The 19,373-nt window shown below is 49.3% G+C and overlaps 1 protein-coding gene across 2 annotated transcripts; it reads left to right on the top strand.

The window, feature by feature from the left end:
• Positions 1-456: 456 nt before the first annotated feature.
• SYNDIG1L (synapse differentiation inducing 1 like) lies at positions 457-18,746 on the top strand. Of its 2 annotated transcripts, none has more exons than XM_014559060.2 (5): positions 457-634; positions 14,443-14,615; positions 14,821-15,314; positions 16,760-16,900; positions 17,040-18,746. In XM_014559060.2, the coding sequence occupies exons 3-5, from the start codon at positions 14,898-14,900 to the stop codon at positions 17,196-17,198; spliced, it is 717 nt and encodes a 238-aa protein (XP_014414546.1). In that variant the 5' UTR covers positions 457-634; positions 14,443-14,615; positions 14,821-14,897; the 3' UTR covers positions 17,199-18,746. The 2 variants fall into 2 exon arrangements, with proteins under 2 accessions (XP_014414546.1, XP_014414545.1); XM_014559059.2 differs by having other exon boundaries at positions 14,818-15,314.
• Positions 18,747-19,373: the final 627 nt, after the last annotated feature.

Here is a 19,373-nt window from a genome sequence, read left to right as displayed (position 1 = left end):
TGGGAGCCTAGGGGCTCCAAAATGCTTCAATAAGACGGAGCACCGCCCATCGCTTCTGGGGGAATGCGGGTACAGGGTGAGGAAAAGGGCTGGGAAAGGGGTCTCAGCTCCAGGAACCAGAGAAACCAGTTCCAGCTGCGCGCCCCTCGCTCCACCGCCTCCTCTGGGCTCCCCCGACTTCCCGCCCCGCCCCGCCCCGCCCCGGAGCGGGTCCGGAGTGCCTGGTGGGCTGATTCCGGAGCGTAGAAAGGAGCACGGAGGCGAGAGGGAGGCGGCGGCGGCGGAGGGAGGCAGGGAGGCGGGGGACCCTCCTCGCAGCTCTCCCAAGTCTGCGCGGAGCCGCCTCGGGCTGGGCTGAGGGCTGCGCGGCGGCGGCGGGGCCGGGTCATGATGCGGGGCTCCCGGGACCGCGCCGGGCTGGGCGGGTGGCGGCAGCGGCGGCGGGTGGCGAGCGGGAGCTGTCCGCGGTGCTGAAGCAGTGGCGGCGGCGGCGGCGGCAGGGACCCGGGGCCGGGAGAACAGGCGCCCTTCTAGGAGCTTCACCGCGGCCGCGAGGCGGGGGCACCGTCGCTCACCAGCTCATGCCGAGCCCCCAAGCCCCGAAGAGGAGGTGGGACTGTTCTCCGCGGGACAGGTAAGGAGCCGTCTGGGGGCGCAGTGGGAGCGCAGAGCTAGGCACCAAGCCGGGATTGAACTGGGGAGGGCAGAGGGACCCCTCTCGGGGATGGGGGCTCTTACTTCCTGCTGGCAGCCCGAGATCGCGCCAAGTCCAACCCTCCCCCTCTCCCTACATGCTGGAGATGCTGGGAGGACCCTGAGGGACTGGGGCCCAGACAGGCACCTGGGTACCCTGACCCTACGCCACCAGGCCTTGACTCCGAACTCAGGCAGCTCTGAGACACCCTGCCCACAAGGAATTTATGAGTCTCCCGGGCTCCTGGTACCCCAGTCCCCACCAAGGTTCTGGGACACTAGGGAAATCTGAGCCAGCCTCACTAAGTTCCCTTCTCCTCCTTCAAGCCCGCTCATCAGGGTAACTGGGATGGCTGTGGATGCCTCAAGATTTCTTTGCCCCAGAAATGGCCGGTGGGTCAAGGGATGGGCCAGACCCATTTCTCCAGAGAAAGAAGGAGTTACCAGGAGATATCTCAATTTTCTTCTGTGGCCCTCTTGACTCTCATGGAAGGAGGCTAGTTTTGCATCACACTGCTTGGTGCATGAGGGCAGAGTTGGGGAACCTGAGTCCTGTTTTCCATTATGTGACTGAATACTGGTGACCTTAGACAGAATCTCCATTTGGAGTCCTCCCTCTTTCTGGCAAGAGTGTGCTGAATGAGCTCATTCAGGCTTGCAAAGTGCTTCCAGTTCTTCGGAACAGAGTTCTCCGAGTAGCAGAATGTGGCGATCAAAATAAAACTGCGTAGAGGAAGATTGGCCTGTCCCTGTGGTTGACCACTGCTTTACCCTCATCCTCTCAACCCAGCACAACTTCTCCACTGCCAGTTGTAGAAAGAGCACTAGACTAGGAGTTCCTGGCTGGGTGCTGGCATTTGGCATTTACCAGCTATAGGCCAGTTACCTGAGCTCTCTGAACCTCAGTTTCCTCACACCTAAAGTGGGGATAAGGTAGCTGCTCTGTTCACCTCAGGGAGCTGCCTTAGGAATCAATGAAAGAATGTCTGGGGTTGAAGGCTTGTCAACTGTATGTCACCATACCAGTGTGAGCTGCTGTCACTATTTCCATCCACCTACCAGGCCTGCTGGCTGTGACCTGATCATTGCCACCCTTACCCTCTTTTCTCCCAGCCTGGCCGTGGCTCTCTTTGTCCTTGGCCTTCCTGGGGTTCCAGAGTCAGTGAAGCCCAGCTTATAAATCCTGAGTTGACAAAAGGGTTCTCTCCCCTTCTCTTCTTCCATCATCACCTATAGAGGACAATATAGGGTGAGAGTCTGACTCACAGTTTGTTTTTGTTTTTTTTTTTCCAAGAATCACAGATCTAGGGAAACAGCTCCTTGAAGGCAAGGATTGTGTTGTTTTCATCTCTTTGCTTTCCTCCACACCTCCCCACCCCCATAGCACCTGCAAGATAGTAAGGACTCAGTAATTGGGTGTAAAATAAGAGAATGAAGTTTTAAAATAGCTCAGAATAAAAGCATTTGACTGGAAGTCAGGAGCCCTGTGTTCTGGTCCCAGATCTGCCACAGACTGTCGCAGGCAGCTCCCTTCCCCTCTGTGGGCTTCAATTTTGTCATCTGTAAAAGAAGAAGGTTGGACTAGCTGAATGTTAAGATTCCAAGCCCTGATGTCCTATGGGGCTCTCTGAGGGCTGTCCTGAGCTTACAAATCCCCAGTTCTCCTTGAACACAGAGTACCAGCTTCATTAACCTGGTTGGAAAAGGAAGTTAATGTCCTTTCTGTGAAGAATGGGATTTTATTAATGGAGTGGAAAGGAGCAAAGGAAACAGAAAAGGCTATTTATGTTTTTGGTATTTTCTTAAGATCTCCCTTGTTCCTTATTTCCCTGAGAAAGCCATGAGGGTGTACAGAGTTGCTGAGCTGGGAGGGCCTCTGCATCCAAGCCAAGAGGCCAGGAAAGCACTCCCCCCACAACATCCCATGCAAGTAGCCAGTCCTTGGCCATCTCCTCCCAGGGACCCTGCCTGGCTTGGATCCTCCTCCTAAGACTAGAGGAGGGGAGAGTCAGGATAGATCTATCCCTGGTGGGGAGGTTTTTTTTATATACAAAAACAAAATGAGCCTCTCTGACAATAATTTTTCTCAACTGTGGCAGGCCTGGCTATGTTCAGAAAAACCTTAGCTAATTGGCACTTGGGTAGAGCTGAGTAAGCCATGCCAGTGACCTCCCTGACTTACCCTGCAAGCGTCCAGCCAGGGTGGGGGAATCAACCCCTCCCCCATGTCAGCACTTTCTGGCTCCCAGCTGTTGGTGCAGCACTAGCGAGAATCAGCTCTCTGGAGTTAATGGACAGTCACTAACCCTCATAACAAAGTGACGACAACAGTGGCAGCCGAAAGCATAGAAAGGGGCTTTATTTTCTGCAAGACTGGTCTGCTGCTGGGGCTAAAACAATGTACCACCCCTCTTTCTGCAGCTGTCTGGGTGGACACCCCACCCCCAGAACTGTCAGGGCTCAGGGCACCTCTGGTCACCGAGGCAGACACATCTGGCTCCTCTCCCAACCAGGAATACTACCCCCTGGCTACTTCTTATCTGGCTCTCCAGACCCCTCCCTATTGAGGCTTCTACTCTGACCACCTTTGCAAGGCCTCCAAGGGAAGAAGAGAGTCAACCCTGGCACATGATTGGTTGATTTCAGGTTACCTGGGGCTGGTGGCGAGGTGGGGTGGGTGGCAGGGAGATCTGAGGAAGAGAGATCAGTGTGACATGGTCATTAAGAAATGGTGTGTGTGTGTGTGTGTGTGTGTGTGTAAGAAAGAGATTGAAACTGAAATACAGACATGCAGGCCCCTTCCCCTTGTGGCACACACAAAATGGCAGAGAATATCTGGAGAAATCTGTACATTATTAATTACTTTCCAATTCAAAAGGTCAGTTCATCTTTGCATCCTAGAGGGACTTTCAACCCTAAAGTACACCACTCCAGGGAGAAAAAAGCAGAAGGAACAGGCTACAATTTAGGAAGAAGAAACATCCCAGAGCTCTAAACTTTTGGCACTTTACAACTCCTTTCCTTTCTCAGGGGTTTGGTGGACAGCCTGCCTGGAGCAAGGTCCCCTCTGCTGCAAGCCAGGGGACACTAAAGACTGATCTCATCTCTGCTCTTTGTATTGAGGTCCTCTCTTCTCTTGCCTCTTCCCTTATCCTCTCTTCTCCATTCTCCCTGCAGCTGCCACCAACCACTCTATCCCCTCCCCACCAGTCTCACCCCTCTGCCCCAAGCAAACCAAGCAGGGAATGAGAGCCTGATGCTCCACTTCTCCATTAGATGTGTTATCTTCCACCATTAGATCCGCTGTTTGCTTATAAGTGGTCGGGAATGAGCTGCTTCAGTGGAGAGACAGGTTGTTTCAGCAAGAATAAAGATCTGATTTCCACCTGAAAACAAACTAATTTGAGTAGTGGTGTCACCAGTTTAATCCTCCCAGCAATTTTCACCTTTCTCAGCCCCAAACCCAACCCCTAGGCAAGTGGATTATGTTCTAAGAGAGACCAGTCCAGCCCACAGGAGCCCAGGGTGGCAATGGATTAAAAAGAGGGTAGACTGATGTTCCCAGGAAAACAGCAATTAAGAAGACTCTCATGGGAGTTGGGAAGTGCTCCAGCTGTTTACCTCTCTTTCCTGGGTTTCTCTCTCTGCCCTCTTCTTCTCACTCTCTGTAGGTCCTTCAGTCATTCTCAGATCTCTCTCCAGCCCTGACCACTACCCGGGACTTCAACTCCATACATCCAATTGCCAGGGGAGTTTCTAACCTCGTATCCCAAAAGCACTTCAAAACCAAACTTATCGATTTCTCCTTCCCATTCTGCTCTTCTGTGTGTGTGTGTGTGTGTGTGTGTGTGTGTGTGTGTGTGTGATTTTTCCCAGTTAGTACTTGGTAGCCCTTTTCAATCTAAATATTCTTTTTTTTTTTTCAGCTCAGGAAATACTTTTTGCTTTCACTTCTTTATTATTTTTCTCCTCGAATCTTTCTATTGTATCTTTATGACACTCCTATTAGGTGGATGTTGGGCCTCCTGGGACTCTCCTCCATGTCTTTTAACTTTTGTATCTTCCATCTTTTTGTCTTTTTGCTCTGTCTTGGGAAATTTCATTAACTTTTTCTTTTATATTAAAAAGTTAGTCTTTGTGTCCATTCTATTATCCAGTTTCTCCACTGAATTTTTTTTGGGGGGGGGTGATTTTTTTTTTAATGGAGGTACTGGGGATTGAATCCAGGACCTTGTGCATGTTAAACGTGTGCTCTACCACTGTACTTACCCCACTGAATTTTTGAAAATTTAGACAATTATTTTCAATTTCCAAAACACTTTTTTGTTCTTTTATTGTTCCTCTTTCATAGCAGCTTGTTCTTGTTTTATGGATGCAATGTCCTCTTACATCTCTCTGAGGATATGAATTGAAAAAAAAGTTAAAGGTCTTTTCTATAACTTGAATGACTTAGGAATCTTATGGGTCAATTTTCTGTTTGTTTATTTAATCTTTCTTTTATTTTTATATAGCTATTTTTCATTATCTTTTGTTGTTCACTCAGAATTAATGAATAAAGAAGGTGTTCACTAGCATAGGCAGCTGGTGTGGATTTCCTCTGAAGTTGGATAAGTTTGTTTCCCTAATAGGTTTCTCCTTTAAATGAGAATTGTTCTTACCTCTGATGTTTGTATTTGAAAGTTTCTCTGTACTGATTTATTCAATAAGAAATCTCATCTGCTTTTTATCTTCTAGAAATGCCTCTGTGTTTCTGGTCCACTGATATTCTTCTCTGTTTTCCGGTTTTGTTGTGATTTTGTTCTTTTGAAAATATATGTCCTATCATTTTAATGGAAGCTTAAGATGGAGCAGAGGTGGTCATTTGTGTTCAGGCTGCCTGCTTGAACCAGCAACTTCCCCATAGACTTTTTGTCTAACTTGGTGGCATCACCTTCTACATAGCTGATAAAACCAGAAACCTGGAAGTCGTTCTTGCTCCTCCCTCTCCCTTACTCTTAGTTAACTGCAAAGTCCTATTCATTTAGCCCCCTAACTACACCTCAATCCATTTTGTCATAGATCAGGTTCAGCTCCTCATCCTCTCCTGCCTGCATTTTTACAATGGTCTCTTAACAGGATTCCTAGCTTCCATTTTCACACTCCTCAAATCCTTTCTATCCACTGCTGCCAACCAGAGTGCTCTGCCTAAAACACAAATATGACCATATCACTTCCTTGCTACAACCATCTTTGGCTCCCCACTGCCCAAAGAAAAAAGCTTCTCTGTAAGGAGTAGGAGGCCTTCCCACCTCTCTTGCCTCCTTCCATCAATACCAGGCCACCTGGCTTCCCCTCTGTACCACTTCCCCAGGCTTCTGTGCTGTTTTCTCTGCTGGAAATGCTCTTTTCTCATTGTCTCACATAATGACCAATCTTCTTCCTTCAAGACTCAGTTCAGATGTCCCCTACTCTAAAAGCCTCTTCCTACTTCCCACCGTCACCTTCACTCTCATCTCAGGATAGGAGTCCCTTACCAATTCAACCCTAACACTCCATGTCCTGCTAGCACAACTTACACCATGGCAAGGAAACTTTGTATTTGATAGTCTGTGTTTCCCATCCCTCCTCAGAGAAGATACCACTTCTTGTTTATTTTTGCATTCCAAGAACTGGTCTGAACCAGTTTGAAATGTTTGTTGTGCAGAACTAAATGTGCCCCAGCCAGATGTGCTCCATCCATCCCAGATCCTGGAAAGTACTTTCTTAAGGAGGAGCCTCAGCACATCTAGCTCACCCATTCACTATTTCACTCATTCATTCATGAGATCAACTGTTTATGGAGTGCCTACTATATGTCAGACAAGAGGCTGCAAGTATGAGGAAGTAGACACAATTCCCACCCTCTTGAAGCTCACAAGATCTGATGAGGAAGAAAGACTAATCAACGAATCACACGTATATAAATAGAGACTGTGATAAACTCCTTGAGAGGAAGAGCTGGAGCTTGGAGAGCAGATAACCAAGCAAGCTAAATCTAGGCTGAGGATGTAGGGATGACCTTCCTGAGAAAGTGAATTTTGAGCTGAGAGCTGAAGTATTGTGACGTGTGTGGAAACAATGCTTCTGAGAAGCATGACCGTGAAGTAAAGGAGAGAGAGAGGACAGGAGCCAAAGGGGGAAAATGGCAGAGAGGACAGATGTTCCAGTTATATGTTTCTGCCTAACTACCTCAAAATTTGGCAGCTAAAACAGTGGACAGTTTATTATATCTCATGAATTTGGGGGTCAGAAATTCATGCAGGGTTGAGCTGTGTAATTATTCCACTCTGTGTGACATGGACAGAGGTCACCCAGTGGTACTCAGCAAACAGATGGGCTGGTTCAAACAATCTAAGATGGCTTCACTCACATGTCTGTCATCTTGGGGATGACCAGAAGGCTGGGCTCAGCAGGCTCCATTGACCACAGCATCACACACATGGCCTATCCAGCATGGCGGACTCAAGGCTCCAAGAGTGAGTGTTCCAGCAAGCAAGGTGAAAGATGCATGGCCTTTTATAATGTGGCCTCCGAAGTCACATAGCATCACTTTTGCTGTGCTCTGTGGTTGAAGCAGTCACAAGCTCACTCAGATTAGAGAGGAGGGACATAGACCCCTACCTCTCAATGGGGAGAAATGTCAGGCTGTCAGGTTTTATAGTCATCACAATTTCTTTTTTTAAACCAGAGAAACTACAATATGTTTAAGTGCCATTAGGAAGGGTCAAGAGTTAGGAGCATTTGGAGACGGAAGAGAGAGAAAGGATAATCAACTGTGTTTGCTTCCTGAGGAAGCAAACTGAAGAAAAGAAAGCTAAATTCTCCATTTTCCCTTGCTTCTGCCAGCCTCACCTCCTCTACCCACCCCTGACCCTGGACTCTTTCTCTCTCTACTATCAGATACAAGCTGCAACCATGATTCCAAGCTTCCAGGCCAGAAATCATCAAGCCCAGCCCCAAGCTATCTGCCAACAGCCATCAAAGTTATAGCACTTCACAATTTACAGAGCAGTTTACATATTATCTGCCTAGAGGATGGTCTAGCGCCTATTCTTAAAGAAGGCACCTCTTCCCTGGATTGTAATCAATTCTATTTAATCTCCTGCCCTGCTAGGAAGTTCTGGCTTTTATCTATCAGATTAGAAGCAATCTCTCTTGTTGCACTGAGAAACAGTGGTCAGCGATTGAGCTTCTTCACAATGGCTCTATATTTATTTGAAGCCAGATCTTAAGGTTATCTATGTAGCCACCCCTGGGCTGCCAAATCACCCCAAATCTCTTAATCTCTTCCTAAAACTCCCATTTCCCACTCCCTTCACTGAGCGTCTGGTTTTAACCCTTTCAAAGCCAAGTCCTCACCACTCTCACACCCACACCGTTTACCATACTCCTCTACACATTATGAAAGGTAGGCTCTGAAAGGAGTAGTAAATGACAGCCCAGGCTTTGGACTCAATTAAACCTAGGTTCAAATCCAGGGTCTATTACTGTTTAATCTTGTGCATGTTACTTAACCTTTCTGAGCCTCAGTTTCCTCGTCTGAAAAATGGGAAATATTAACAGCCAACTTCATCAGTGGTTGTACAGTTTTGAGATAAAGTGTGTGAAACATGGGGCTCATGTAAGGATGCAGTAAATAATAACCACTATAATTTTACTGGCCCCATCCCAAGGATAATGACCCACCTCCTTGTCCCACATCACACTGTCCCTCCCTGTGGTCTCTTTTTAACAGTGTTCGTGGTGCCTCTTCCCAGGCATTTCAGAGTCCACCAGGTAGGGCACACAACAAATCTCTAAGCCACCCCCTGCAACTGATCCCAGAGAACTGGATGTTGTCTGGGCCAGCATGAGCTCTGATCAGACAGACCTGGGTCAACTGGGGCTCTGCCACTCTCCAGCTGTGTGATCTCAGAAACCCTATTTAACCTCTCTGAGCTGCAGTTGCCCACCATGTGAAAGAGGAAGGATTGAGATACTGCATTTGAAGCACCTGGCTTGGTGTTCAGAACAAAGAAAGCACTCAATAGATGGCAGCCAACACAGAGTGACACCAGAGCACAGTGACTCTGGAGTCAGACTTCCAGGGCTTGTGTCCAGCTCACCACTCACCAGCTGTGTGCCTGTGGGCGTTTATTTCTTATGCCTCAGTATCTTTATCTATAAAATGGAGAGAATGTTTCATAGGGTTACTGTAAGGATTAACTGAGATAATATATAGCATTTAGAACGGTGCCTGGAACACAGTAAGAACTTAGTGTGAGATTTTATTATTATTTCATACTTTTACTTTAAACATTTTTGTATTTTTAAATTTAAGGTACATTGCTTATAAGCAGCATACAGTTGGATTTTGCTGTTTTAAAAATCTAGTCTTTGTCTTTTTTTTTAATGAGTTTTGAGATACAATACACATACAAAAAAATCACTAATTTTAAGGGTACAATTCAGTGAGTTTTGTAAAAATACATACAGTCATGTAACCACTACCACAATCAAGGTATAGAACAGTTCCATCACTCCAAAAGGTCCTCATGCTCCTTTACAGTGTATCCCTTAACCCTGGCCCTCAACAACCACTGATTTGCTTTCTGTCACTATAGTTTTAGCTTTTCTAGAATTTCTTATAAATGTAATAACATACTATGTGACTATCTTTGTCTTTTTGGGGCAATTTTATTCTATTCACATTCAGTATAATTACTGATATAGTTGGGTGTATATCCAACATCTTGTTTGTTTTCTATTTGTCTTGGTCAGTTCTATATTCCATTTTTTCTATCTTTTCTTGCCTCATTTTGGATAAATAAGTATTTCGTTCTTTCATATTCCCCCATCTATTAGCTTCCTGGTTGTACATTCTTTTACTCTTCTTTCAGGGATTATCGGAGCAGTGGTTCTTGAAGTGGGTCCCTGGACCAGCAGATTCAACATCACCTAGGAACTTGCTAGAAATGAAAATTCTCCAGCCCCATCCCAGAATCAGAAACTGTGAGAGTGGGAGCCAGCAGTCTGGGTTTAACAAGTCCTCTGGGTGATGCTGATGAATCTTCTCACCGGGGCCCTTCGTCTTGAACAGGCCCCAAACTCTGGTTTTTCTCCTGGCCCCTGATACTGCTAGAAGGAGCCAGTGGTGCCAAAGTCAGGCTCACCTGTCTGTGTTCTCTTCCCCCTGGAATCTTGGTGCTTTGGCCCCTCAAGTTCTTGCTTCCTTGGTGATTCTTCAATGCCTTCGTGTTTTTCCCTGGCTTTTCTAGCTCTCATTGGCAGGTTTGGTGTAGCGCAAGTTGGTCTGTAATTTCTGAAAAGGAAGCCCTCCGTCCTATGGCTATTCTCCCACTAGAATTATAGAGTCAAAGTGAGCATTTAGAACAGTTCAATTCCTGACATGTGACAAAAAGCTCAATAAATGGAAGTTCTTCTTCTCCCAGTAGAATCCCAGGGTCGTATTGAGCTGAGCTGTTAAAAATCGACTCCTCCTACCCTTTCCACACATTTTATAGATAAGCCAACTGATATTACACTGCATGACTAGATTCCAGTGGGAAGCTGCACTTGGACTCCAGTGGATTCCTGGATGGCTTTCTGTCCTAGTCTGGGAGGTGGCAGTGTGGTCTCATTCCCTAAATCAGGTTATGGAAAACCTGTTCTCAGCTCAAAAGGGAAAAAGCCAGGGACTGTGGCCTCACAGATCCACCTGTCTCCCTCTCCTCTTGTGGGGCCCAGATCCCCAGCCACAACCACAAGTTTGGAACAATCTTTTTACATTCAGAATCCCAGACATCTCATGGAACAGAGTGCACATGTGCGCACACACACTCACAGAGGCATGCTCACCAGCAAGTGTTTGTGCCCAGTACCACACACAGTACCACACACAGCCTGGAAGGACGCACAGTCTAGGTCAGACCAGGCAGCAGAGGTGGAGATGAAAATTGCTCTGCTTTGAATTCTGGTCCCTTATTCCAGGGAGCAGAGAGAAGCAGCCCTAAGCAACAGGCCAAAGGATCAGGCCAGGACTTCTGACCAGGACTCAGGGCTGGCCCCTAGGGTCAGCTCATTGAACTCCTGGGTGGCCTTAGCAGGTTATGGGAAGAATACGACCCATTAGAGAACTGTGACCCTTGGCTGGACTGCGAGCAGGTGGGTGCTGCAGCCCCTAACTTGGTTGCTTTACGGAAGTGGAGGTGTGTGTGTGTGCATGTGTTGTGTGCCTGTCTGTGCATATTAAGGTGAGGGTGGGGCAGGTTTCGATCCTGTGCTTGGCCTCCAAACCCAGAAGGAACGGCCCAGCCTGGGGCATTTAAACTGATTTTAGATAATTTGGCTCAGGAGAAATCTATTAATTTCTTTCTGGTTCAAAAGTAGTGCACACTCATTGGAAAAAATAAATGTGGAAAACAGAAAAAAAACATGGTGTAAAAAAAAAAAGAAAAGAAAAGCACCTGTGCTCCCACCCCTGGAGATAATCACTGTTGACATTTTGGCAGAGTTGAGATTACACGTGCATACAGTGTTCTTTTCTTCCTTCTCACTGAATCTGCAGAAAGCATTTTCTCACATTATTCCTCTTTGCAAACCTGTTCGAAGGCCTTGTACTGCTGTGTTTTTGCACCATAATTCACTTAACTTGTCCACGATTGTTGGATATTCAGGTGCTTTCCAGTTTGTCCTTATTGTGGAAAATCCAAGATCATACATCTTTGTGCCTGAAGTGCTGAGAAGTTCTGCCTAAAGGCATGATTAGGGTATGTGCATGGTGGGGTAGGGGGTGATCCAGGAAAGGCTGTGTGGCTTGGGTTTCAGAGGCTCAGCTGGGTGTACTTTGACCAAGAAAGGGTGGCTGGTAGGAGCAGAGGGGTGAGTTGGGACACAACCACTCCTACCTGCCCTGGACAAATGCCCTGCAAATGCTCCTGCAGTCTCCAGAGCTCCGAAGCCTGATTCCCTCCTTTCCTTCTGGAGGATTAGAGCTTGGCCTCCTGGCGAGGCAGGGCACGGGGCAGGGGTGAGTTTGATGCATTCATTTGTTCTGAGGGCCCTGGGGCTGGTCCCCCCAACCCTACCCCCTCAGAAAGTCACCTGTGTGCCTATGCCTACATGAATGGAAGCCCAGAGGGTGGGCAAGATGAGTGACAGCAGGGGGCAGGTGGAGGGACATGGCTCGGAGAAGGGCAGCCCAGGGGGAGTTGAGAAATCAGGCAAAGACTCCATGGCCCCACAGTTCGTCTGGCAAACAGACGTCATGCATTTCTTCTGCCTCCCTCAACCAGCTGGAGGGGCCATGGTAGGGAAGGTGGCAACTGAGCTCACTGGGCTCTGAGTGTGCTCATCTTTTCCTGACTACTGAAAGAGGGCGGTGAGTAGGGGGATGTCATTTCTGTGAAATAGAAGTGCTTCTTGAAGCTATGGGATCATGGAATGTTAGTGTCACCATCGACATCAGTGATCATTTAATCCAATCCCTCTTGTTACAGATGGGAAACTGACTGTAACTGTGCCAGGTCAAAAAGCTAATGGGGGATGGATCCAGAGTGGAAACTCAGTGCACCCAACTCTCAGACCTATGAGCCTATCGTCACATGTCCTTCAGCTCCACATCTGTGGGTCACATCTGCTGGTGGTGGGGGAGGCTGTGACAGGGGCTCAGAAGATGCCTTCGGGGATTAGAGAGCCCAGTGCTGCTGGGAATCTACCCAGAGGAGCCCGGGCATGAGCTTGGCCCAGTGAGGCCTCTGCCTTGGGCACTCCTCGCCTGGAGGGAAGAGCCCCTCCACGTCACTCAGGGGCTCCCTGCATGTTTGACCCCTGAAGAGGAAGGAGGAGGGAGAAGTAGTGAGGCCCCTGTATTTGTCAGCACTGGAGAGTAGTGACCTAAGCTCTGCCATTTCTCAGCCCTCCTCTCTGCATGTGGAGAAGCTTCTGCCATAGCTGGTTAACTTGGCAACAGAGCCTCCAGACACATGGCAGTCCAGTACCTCCAGCACCATCTGTGCCCTCCCTGGTGAAGAGTTGGGCACTTGGACCACATGCTCTTCTTTACACCCTTCCAGGAGTCTTTGTTAGACATTCTTGGAGCCCCAGCCCCAGGGCCACACCTCTGAGGGGCTCAGAGCCTCTGAGACAAGGGCAGCCTCTTCTTGCTCCTCGCTTCTTTGCCCCCAAGCAGGCAACAGCCCACTTCCACCCTTCTAGCAGCCCAGCCAGGGGAGCCCAGCCCCGCCACAGACACCCCCTCGCCGCCCTCCCCCAGGCTTGCCTGGCCCTCCTCCTCCCCTTGCTTTGTCCCACTCCCTGGACATTATTTCTGGGGCTATGCTCTGTCTTTAGTTTCCCTAAGAACCAGCTTTCGAAAATCCAGCCACTCCTTTTGGGGCAGAAGTAGAAATGACCTTTGCCGGGCTTTGGCTGTGAATTCTTGGTGGAGAGTAAGACTGGGGAGGATAAACCCAACCCTGAGGACCGAAATATCTCCCCCAGTTTTCCTTTTACTGTTAGCAGAGCACCTGATAGAAGGCCAGAAATGGCCCTGGTCAGGGACGGGGTGAAGACAAGTTATGAAGCCCAGAAATAAGCACAGCAGCCCCTCCCACTTACAATCTACAACATACTTGCGTCTCAGCCATCTCTTTCGACCCTCAAAACAATCTAGTAGGGGAGAGGGGATATAGCTCAGTGGTAGTGTGCATGCATGCATGAGGTCCTGGGTTCAATCCCCAGTACTTCTCCATTTAAAACAAAATACAAAACACCTTGTGGGCAGGGATTGTCGACTGCACTTTACAGATGATGTTCCTGGAGATCAGGGCTTCTCAAGCCACCTGGCCTGCCCCTACTCTTTCTGCAGACCCCACTTCTACCTGCCACGCCCCGACTGTGGATTTGTTGTAGACACATTCAAAGGCTGACTTTTCCTCCTTCAGCCAGCCCTGGGCATCTGCTATACTCTTGGGAAGGGCACATAGTGGGTGCTCAGGGCTGGCTGAAGGAGGAAGAGGCAGCCCTTGGGTGTGTCTACACTTCCAGTTGGCATGTGCAAGTCCAGACCTCAGTACCCAGGAGGACTTGCCCCATTTCCCACAATTTGCCTTAGAAGTGAGATTAGCCAAAGTGCATCCCTCTAAGGCCATACCTGGGGAGAAGCATCCTCACCCAGGAAGAGCTGACTTCTGTGACCATGTGGCCTGTGCCGTGCTATGAGCTAAGCGTGATCCCATCCAACCTTAAAACAGATCTTCCCTCAACCCAAAATCCCACCTGCTACCAAGTCCTGTTAATATCTCCCAAGACATTCTCCCCCTCTTTTCTCCATCTGCCTTACTTGTTGAGTCTTAGTTGTCCTCAGCTTACCTGAAGCCATGGCAAAGCGTGGCGTCATGGTCAGCCCTCTCCAGGGCACTCCCCACACACAGTCATGGGATAAAGCTTCAGGACCCAGATCTCATCCTATCACCCCTGCCAAGAACCCTGAAGGCCCCTTAGGCCTAAACAGGGCTGCACGGTCTGACCCCACGCTCCGTCTCACATCTCTGTACCCTGAGCCACACCAGCCTTCCCCTAGGCTCCCAGACCTACCATCCTTTGTCCGGCCTCTTCAGGAAATATGTTCCTTCCCCCCTCATCTTGTCAACTCGTCTTCTTCCCTCAGATCCCAGCTCCAAACCCTCCCCTGCGCCTCTATGTCAGTTCTATCCATTGTCCATTCTTACACCCTCTGCTATACTTCTTCAGGGCAGGTGTCTTCACCAGACTGTAAGCTCCGGGAAGACAAGTCTGCATCCTTCTTCCTCTCCTCACTTCCTGCCTTTCTGACCATCGCATCCCCAGCATCTGCACAGTACCTGACCATCACTAATGCTCCATAACTGTGTTGCGTGGATAAATGAATGAAGCAGCTCTATGAGGTAAGTACTGCTGCTCTCCCTGATTCACAGACAAAGAAACGGAGGCTCTGAGAAGTTGAGCAGCCAGCTTGAGGCCCCGCGGTTAGGCTGGTGGTAAAGGCGGGGTCTGAGGCAGGTCAGACCACAGAGCCTGTGCTCTTGACCACTTCCAGCCCTGCCTCCAGCATCCTGGCCTCAGTGTCAGTCTGTCTTGCTCTCCCAGCAGGCTCTCTGAGGACTGCTCAGCTGGCCATCAAGTCTCAGGGCTCTGGGGTTCCCCTCCCCGGAACTGCCCCCAGAACCATGGAGAGTCTGAGTGAGCTACAGAATCCACTGCTGCCTCGGAACCCCGCGCACCTCCCCGGCTCCTACCCCTATCCCGAGGCTTCTCCCCACTGGCCGTGCCAGGAGAAGATCTACTCCTACCTCCTGGGCAGTGCTGGCCCTGCTCATGCCCACCAGCTCCTGGACCCAGGGTCCCTGCAGCTGGCTGTGGAGGCCTGGTACAGGCCCAGCTGCCTCCTAGGGAGGGACAAGGTCAAGGAGCCCAGGGCAGGCAGCTGTGAGACCAGCTTCACAGAGAGCAGGGAGCCCCAGGCTGGGCCTACGGAGCAGTCCACAGAAGCTGGCCCAGCAGAAGAGGATGTCACCATCCAGACTGTGTCCTATGGGGTTCAAGAGGAGTTGCAAGGCCAAGAGGATGACCAGGAGGAGGAGGAGGTGAGTCCATGTGTTTAAAATGCAGATTCTCAGGCCCGCCTCTGGGTGTTGAGATTCCATAGGCCTGGCTCAGGCCCATGAATCTGCATGTCATCAAAGAAAAGGCACTTCTGACACAGGCTGCTGTCCACGCTTCGAGAAACACTAGCTTGGGCTGACTAATTTTTTTTTTAATGTTTATTGCATTAGGACTTTTTTTAGAGTATCTTTCTATTGAAGTATAATTGATTTACAATATTATATAAGTTTCAGGTGTACAACATAGTGATTCACAATTTTCAAAGATTATGACTCTTTAATTTTAATAGCATTTTTGTTCTTGTTTTTCTCCAGCTTTATTGAGATACAATTGATATGTAACTTGTAAGTTTAAGGTATATAATGTGATGATTTGATTCACGTACATATTGCAAAAAGTTTACCACGATAAGGTTAGTTAACACGTCCTTCACCTCACAAAATTACCATTTTGCTGTTGTTGTTACAGTGAAAACATTTAAGATTGACTCTCTTAGAAACTTTCAAGTATGCAATACATTATTGTTAACAGACACCATGCTGTACATTAGATCCCCAGAACTTATTCCTCTTATAACTCGAAGTTTGTACTCATTAACATCTCCTTATTTCCCCCACTCCCCAGCCCCTAGCAACCACCAATCTACTCTCTGTTTCAATGAGTTCAGCTTCTTTAGATCCCACATATAAGTGAAATCATATGGCATTTGTTGTTCTCTGTCTGACTTGTTTAGCATAAAGCAGCAAGAATCATGTTGTCACAAATGGCAGGCTTTCTTTCTTTTTATGGCTGAATAATATTCCATTGTGCATATAGATGTAGATACATCGGTCACATTGTCTTTATCCATTCATCCATCCATCGATGGACATTTAGTCTTTGAGGAAATTCACGTTGTTCTTTGTTTTTTAATTATATAAGTAATTTAAACTCAATACAGAAAACCACTCAGAGATCACTATTATTTCAGTGGATGATCCTCTAGCCCTTTTTATTCATATTTTTTTTCCTACCCTACTCTCCAAAAGAGATGTTGCTATACATAGTTCTATTACCAAATGCTCCTCTTTAAGCAGCAAATTTCCGTATTGCTCCACGTAACTTTTTTCTTCAAGGTGGTTTTTAAGGGTTACATAGTATCCCACTGTAAATTCTTCTATCACTTACTAACTCAATCTCCTAGTCATTCGGCACTGAGATTTTTTTCTAATCCTTCACAATTACTCTCCTAAGATGAACATTCCTGTATGTGTATACTTGTATTCTTTCCTGGTAGTAAATTCCTAAGGGTGGAAGCACTGGGCCATTGTCAAGGCTTTTGGCAGAGAGTGCTGGGTCCAACCCACACTCCCACCAATGGCAGATGAGACTCGCTGCCAGTGGGTGATCCTAGGCCAGGTCACAGAAGCCCACTCATGTTTTACAGAGTGATGCAACCTCGACAGAGAGTGAAAGTGAAGACAACTTCCTTACGCTGCCTCCCAGGGACCACTTGGGTCTCACTATCTTCTCCATGCTCTGCTGCTTCTGGCCACTGGGCATTGCCGCCTTCTACTTTTCCCAGGGGGTAAGAGCCAGTGGGGCCCAGGGCTTCTGCTCTGGCCTCTCCCCTCCCCTGAGGGGCCTGGGGCCAGGGGCCTGGCGGGCTGGGGCTGTTTTGCTGGCCGTGGTGATGCTCCCTTTCATCAGTGTCTCTCTCTCCCTAGACCAGCAAGGCCATCTCTAAGGGGGACTTCCGCTTGGCCAGCACCACCTCCCGCCGGGCCCTCTTCCTGGCCACACTCTCCATCGCTGTAGGAACTGGTCTTTATGTGGCCGTGGTGGTGGCTCTGGCAGCTTACATGTCCCAGAATGGCCATAGCTAGTGGCCAGGAAGGCCTGGCATCCTGACCCCACCGCTCTGCCCGAGGAGGTAGGGGGCTCGGGGTTGCAGACTCTCTGGGAAGCCCTGGCCCCTGCAGACAACTGATGAGGGTGTCTTGTCAGGAGGAGGCCTCCCAGGCTGCAGCCTGTGGGGCACAACCTTCAATTCTTACCCATTGCAACCAGCCCAGAGCAGGGCCAAGGGCACCCTCTCCAGGCCAGGCCATGTTGGGAAGCAGGAGAGGGTAGGCTGCCCACCAGGCCCTTCAAGCAGACCCTGCCTCTGGCTGGGAGCTCACCCCATTCTGCTCATTCCCTAAAGGGTCTGCCCTACAGGCAGCCCACTACCTAACCTCTCCTCAGAGAAAGAACAGATTACAGGGAAAGAAAGGGCTGCATAGGGGGCAGAGGACCTGACCCAGCCCTTTCAGCCCAGAGGAGTCTCCACCAGGGGAGCACCTGAACTTCCCCAACTCTTGGCTGGCCTCGGCCAGCCAAGAGGGAAATACACAGAAACATAGGGACCCTTTGGTCTTTCTGATTCTGGAGGGGGCTCATATCTCCTGTGGGCTTGTAAGACAGTGTAGATTCTAGGTAAAGAAGGGGTGTCTCAGGCATGTAAACTTTGCACCAAGGATAGGTTCTTGGAGCTTCTCTGTGCAGGGACGAAAGGTAGACGTGATAGAGAGCCAGGAGAGCCCTGAAATATTGCTGGACCACACAGAGCTCCCCACTCTGCCCCTGTTCCCTGCCCCCATCATCTTTTCCTGGGCTCCTCCTGGGGGTCTCTGAGCTGGCACCATCCCAAGTAGATAGCGAGAGAGTGCCATCAGCCCAGCAGCCACTAAGAGCAGGGCCCTCAGTCCAGCCCTGTGGGAATGCAGCTCTCATCCTAAGCAGTGAGCGTAGATGAGGGGAGGGACGCAGGCTTGGCATGGCAGCTGAGCAGCCCAGGAAGGCTTCCTAGAGGAGGTGAGCAAGAGTGAGGAGAATGTATCTAAGGGATACTAAGGGATAACTCTTAGTATTCGTGGGTAGGGATATGGCAGAAACCTCCCAAGGAGGGGCATTCCACACTATTTGGATTATGCCTACAGCATGCAGGCTGGAGCCAAACTCAAAGGAGAAGAAGGTCAGGCCTTCCTCTGAAAGGCCAATGAGGTTTCTGACCTCTGATTCCTCGGAGGTCAGCAGTGGACTCCTGGTCAGCCTTGAAGCTTCTTCACTGGCACCCCTGCTCAGAGCTGCACTCAACATCCTCAGCCACTAGGGAACATCCAGGCAGGCAAGAGGGAAGCGCATTGGGAGGGCAGGTTCATTGGGGTTCAAGCTATAGGATTTCATTGTGCACAATCTGGGGATCTGGTCATTCCCAGGCCCCATCCAGAGCTTGGAGCTATGGATCCACCATCTTGTCCCACCATCTCCCCAACCCTAGGAGTTACCCAGCCCTCCACTCCCTGCACCCCTTGGTCTCACAGGCCCAGGATCAGCAGTTTTAATGTCCCATTATTGTATATATTTATCCTTGTAATAAACATTTATGTAACACCTGGTGCCCGCTGGGCCTCTTACTGTCCTTTGCCTGCCTCCACCTCAACTGTGTTCCATTCTTTCCGCAAGGCTGACCTCCATCCTCAAGCCCTCCTGGCCCCCAGGAGCCTTCTTGAGAGGACACGCCCACATCCAGGTCTTAGGAGGAGGAGTAGCCACTCTGGCTTGGAGGACTTCTCTGCTTGGAGTAGCCTGGATGCAGGGTGATGGCATCTATTTGATTCTGCAAGGCAAGGCAAGGTCCATGCTGAAGAAAGAGCCCTTCTAGACTTGAGAGCCTTGGAGGTCAGGAGGAAGGAACGTGAGCCAGGGTGACTGAGGCTTTACTGAGCTGCCTGGAGCACCAAGGAGCCCCAATCCCCTGATGGCCTCTCTCGAGTCCCTCATATCTCCCTACTGGGGGCTGCTCACAGGTGGTGTGGGGAGGAAACCATCTCTGCCTGCCTCAGACCCCTAGCCTCAACATGAAATCCCCAATAGCCTCTCGGTCCCGGGCCCCCAGGAGCCTGCCTGGGCTGGCAGAGGGACCAGCCCGGCCTCTAGGTCACTGCATGGAGGGCCTTAACACACCCACACCCATATGTGCCTACTTGTAAGACAGAACTACGCACACACACACATAC

This window comes from Camelus ferus, chromosome 6 (assembly GCF_009834535.1).
Source record: "Camelus ferus isolate YT-003-E chromosome 6, BCGSAC_Cfer_1.0, whole genome shotgun sequence".
Classification (NCBI taxonomy): Eukaryota; Metazoa; Chordata; class Mammalia; order Artiodactyla; family Camelidae; genus Camelus; species Camelus ferus.
Note: the sequence above shows the minus strand (reverse complement) of the source record. Positions and strands in the feature narration are given on the sequence as shown.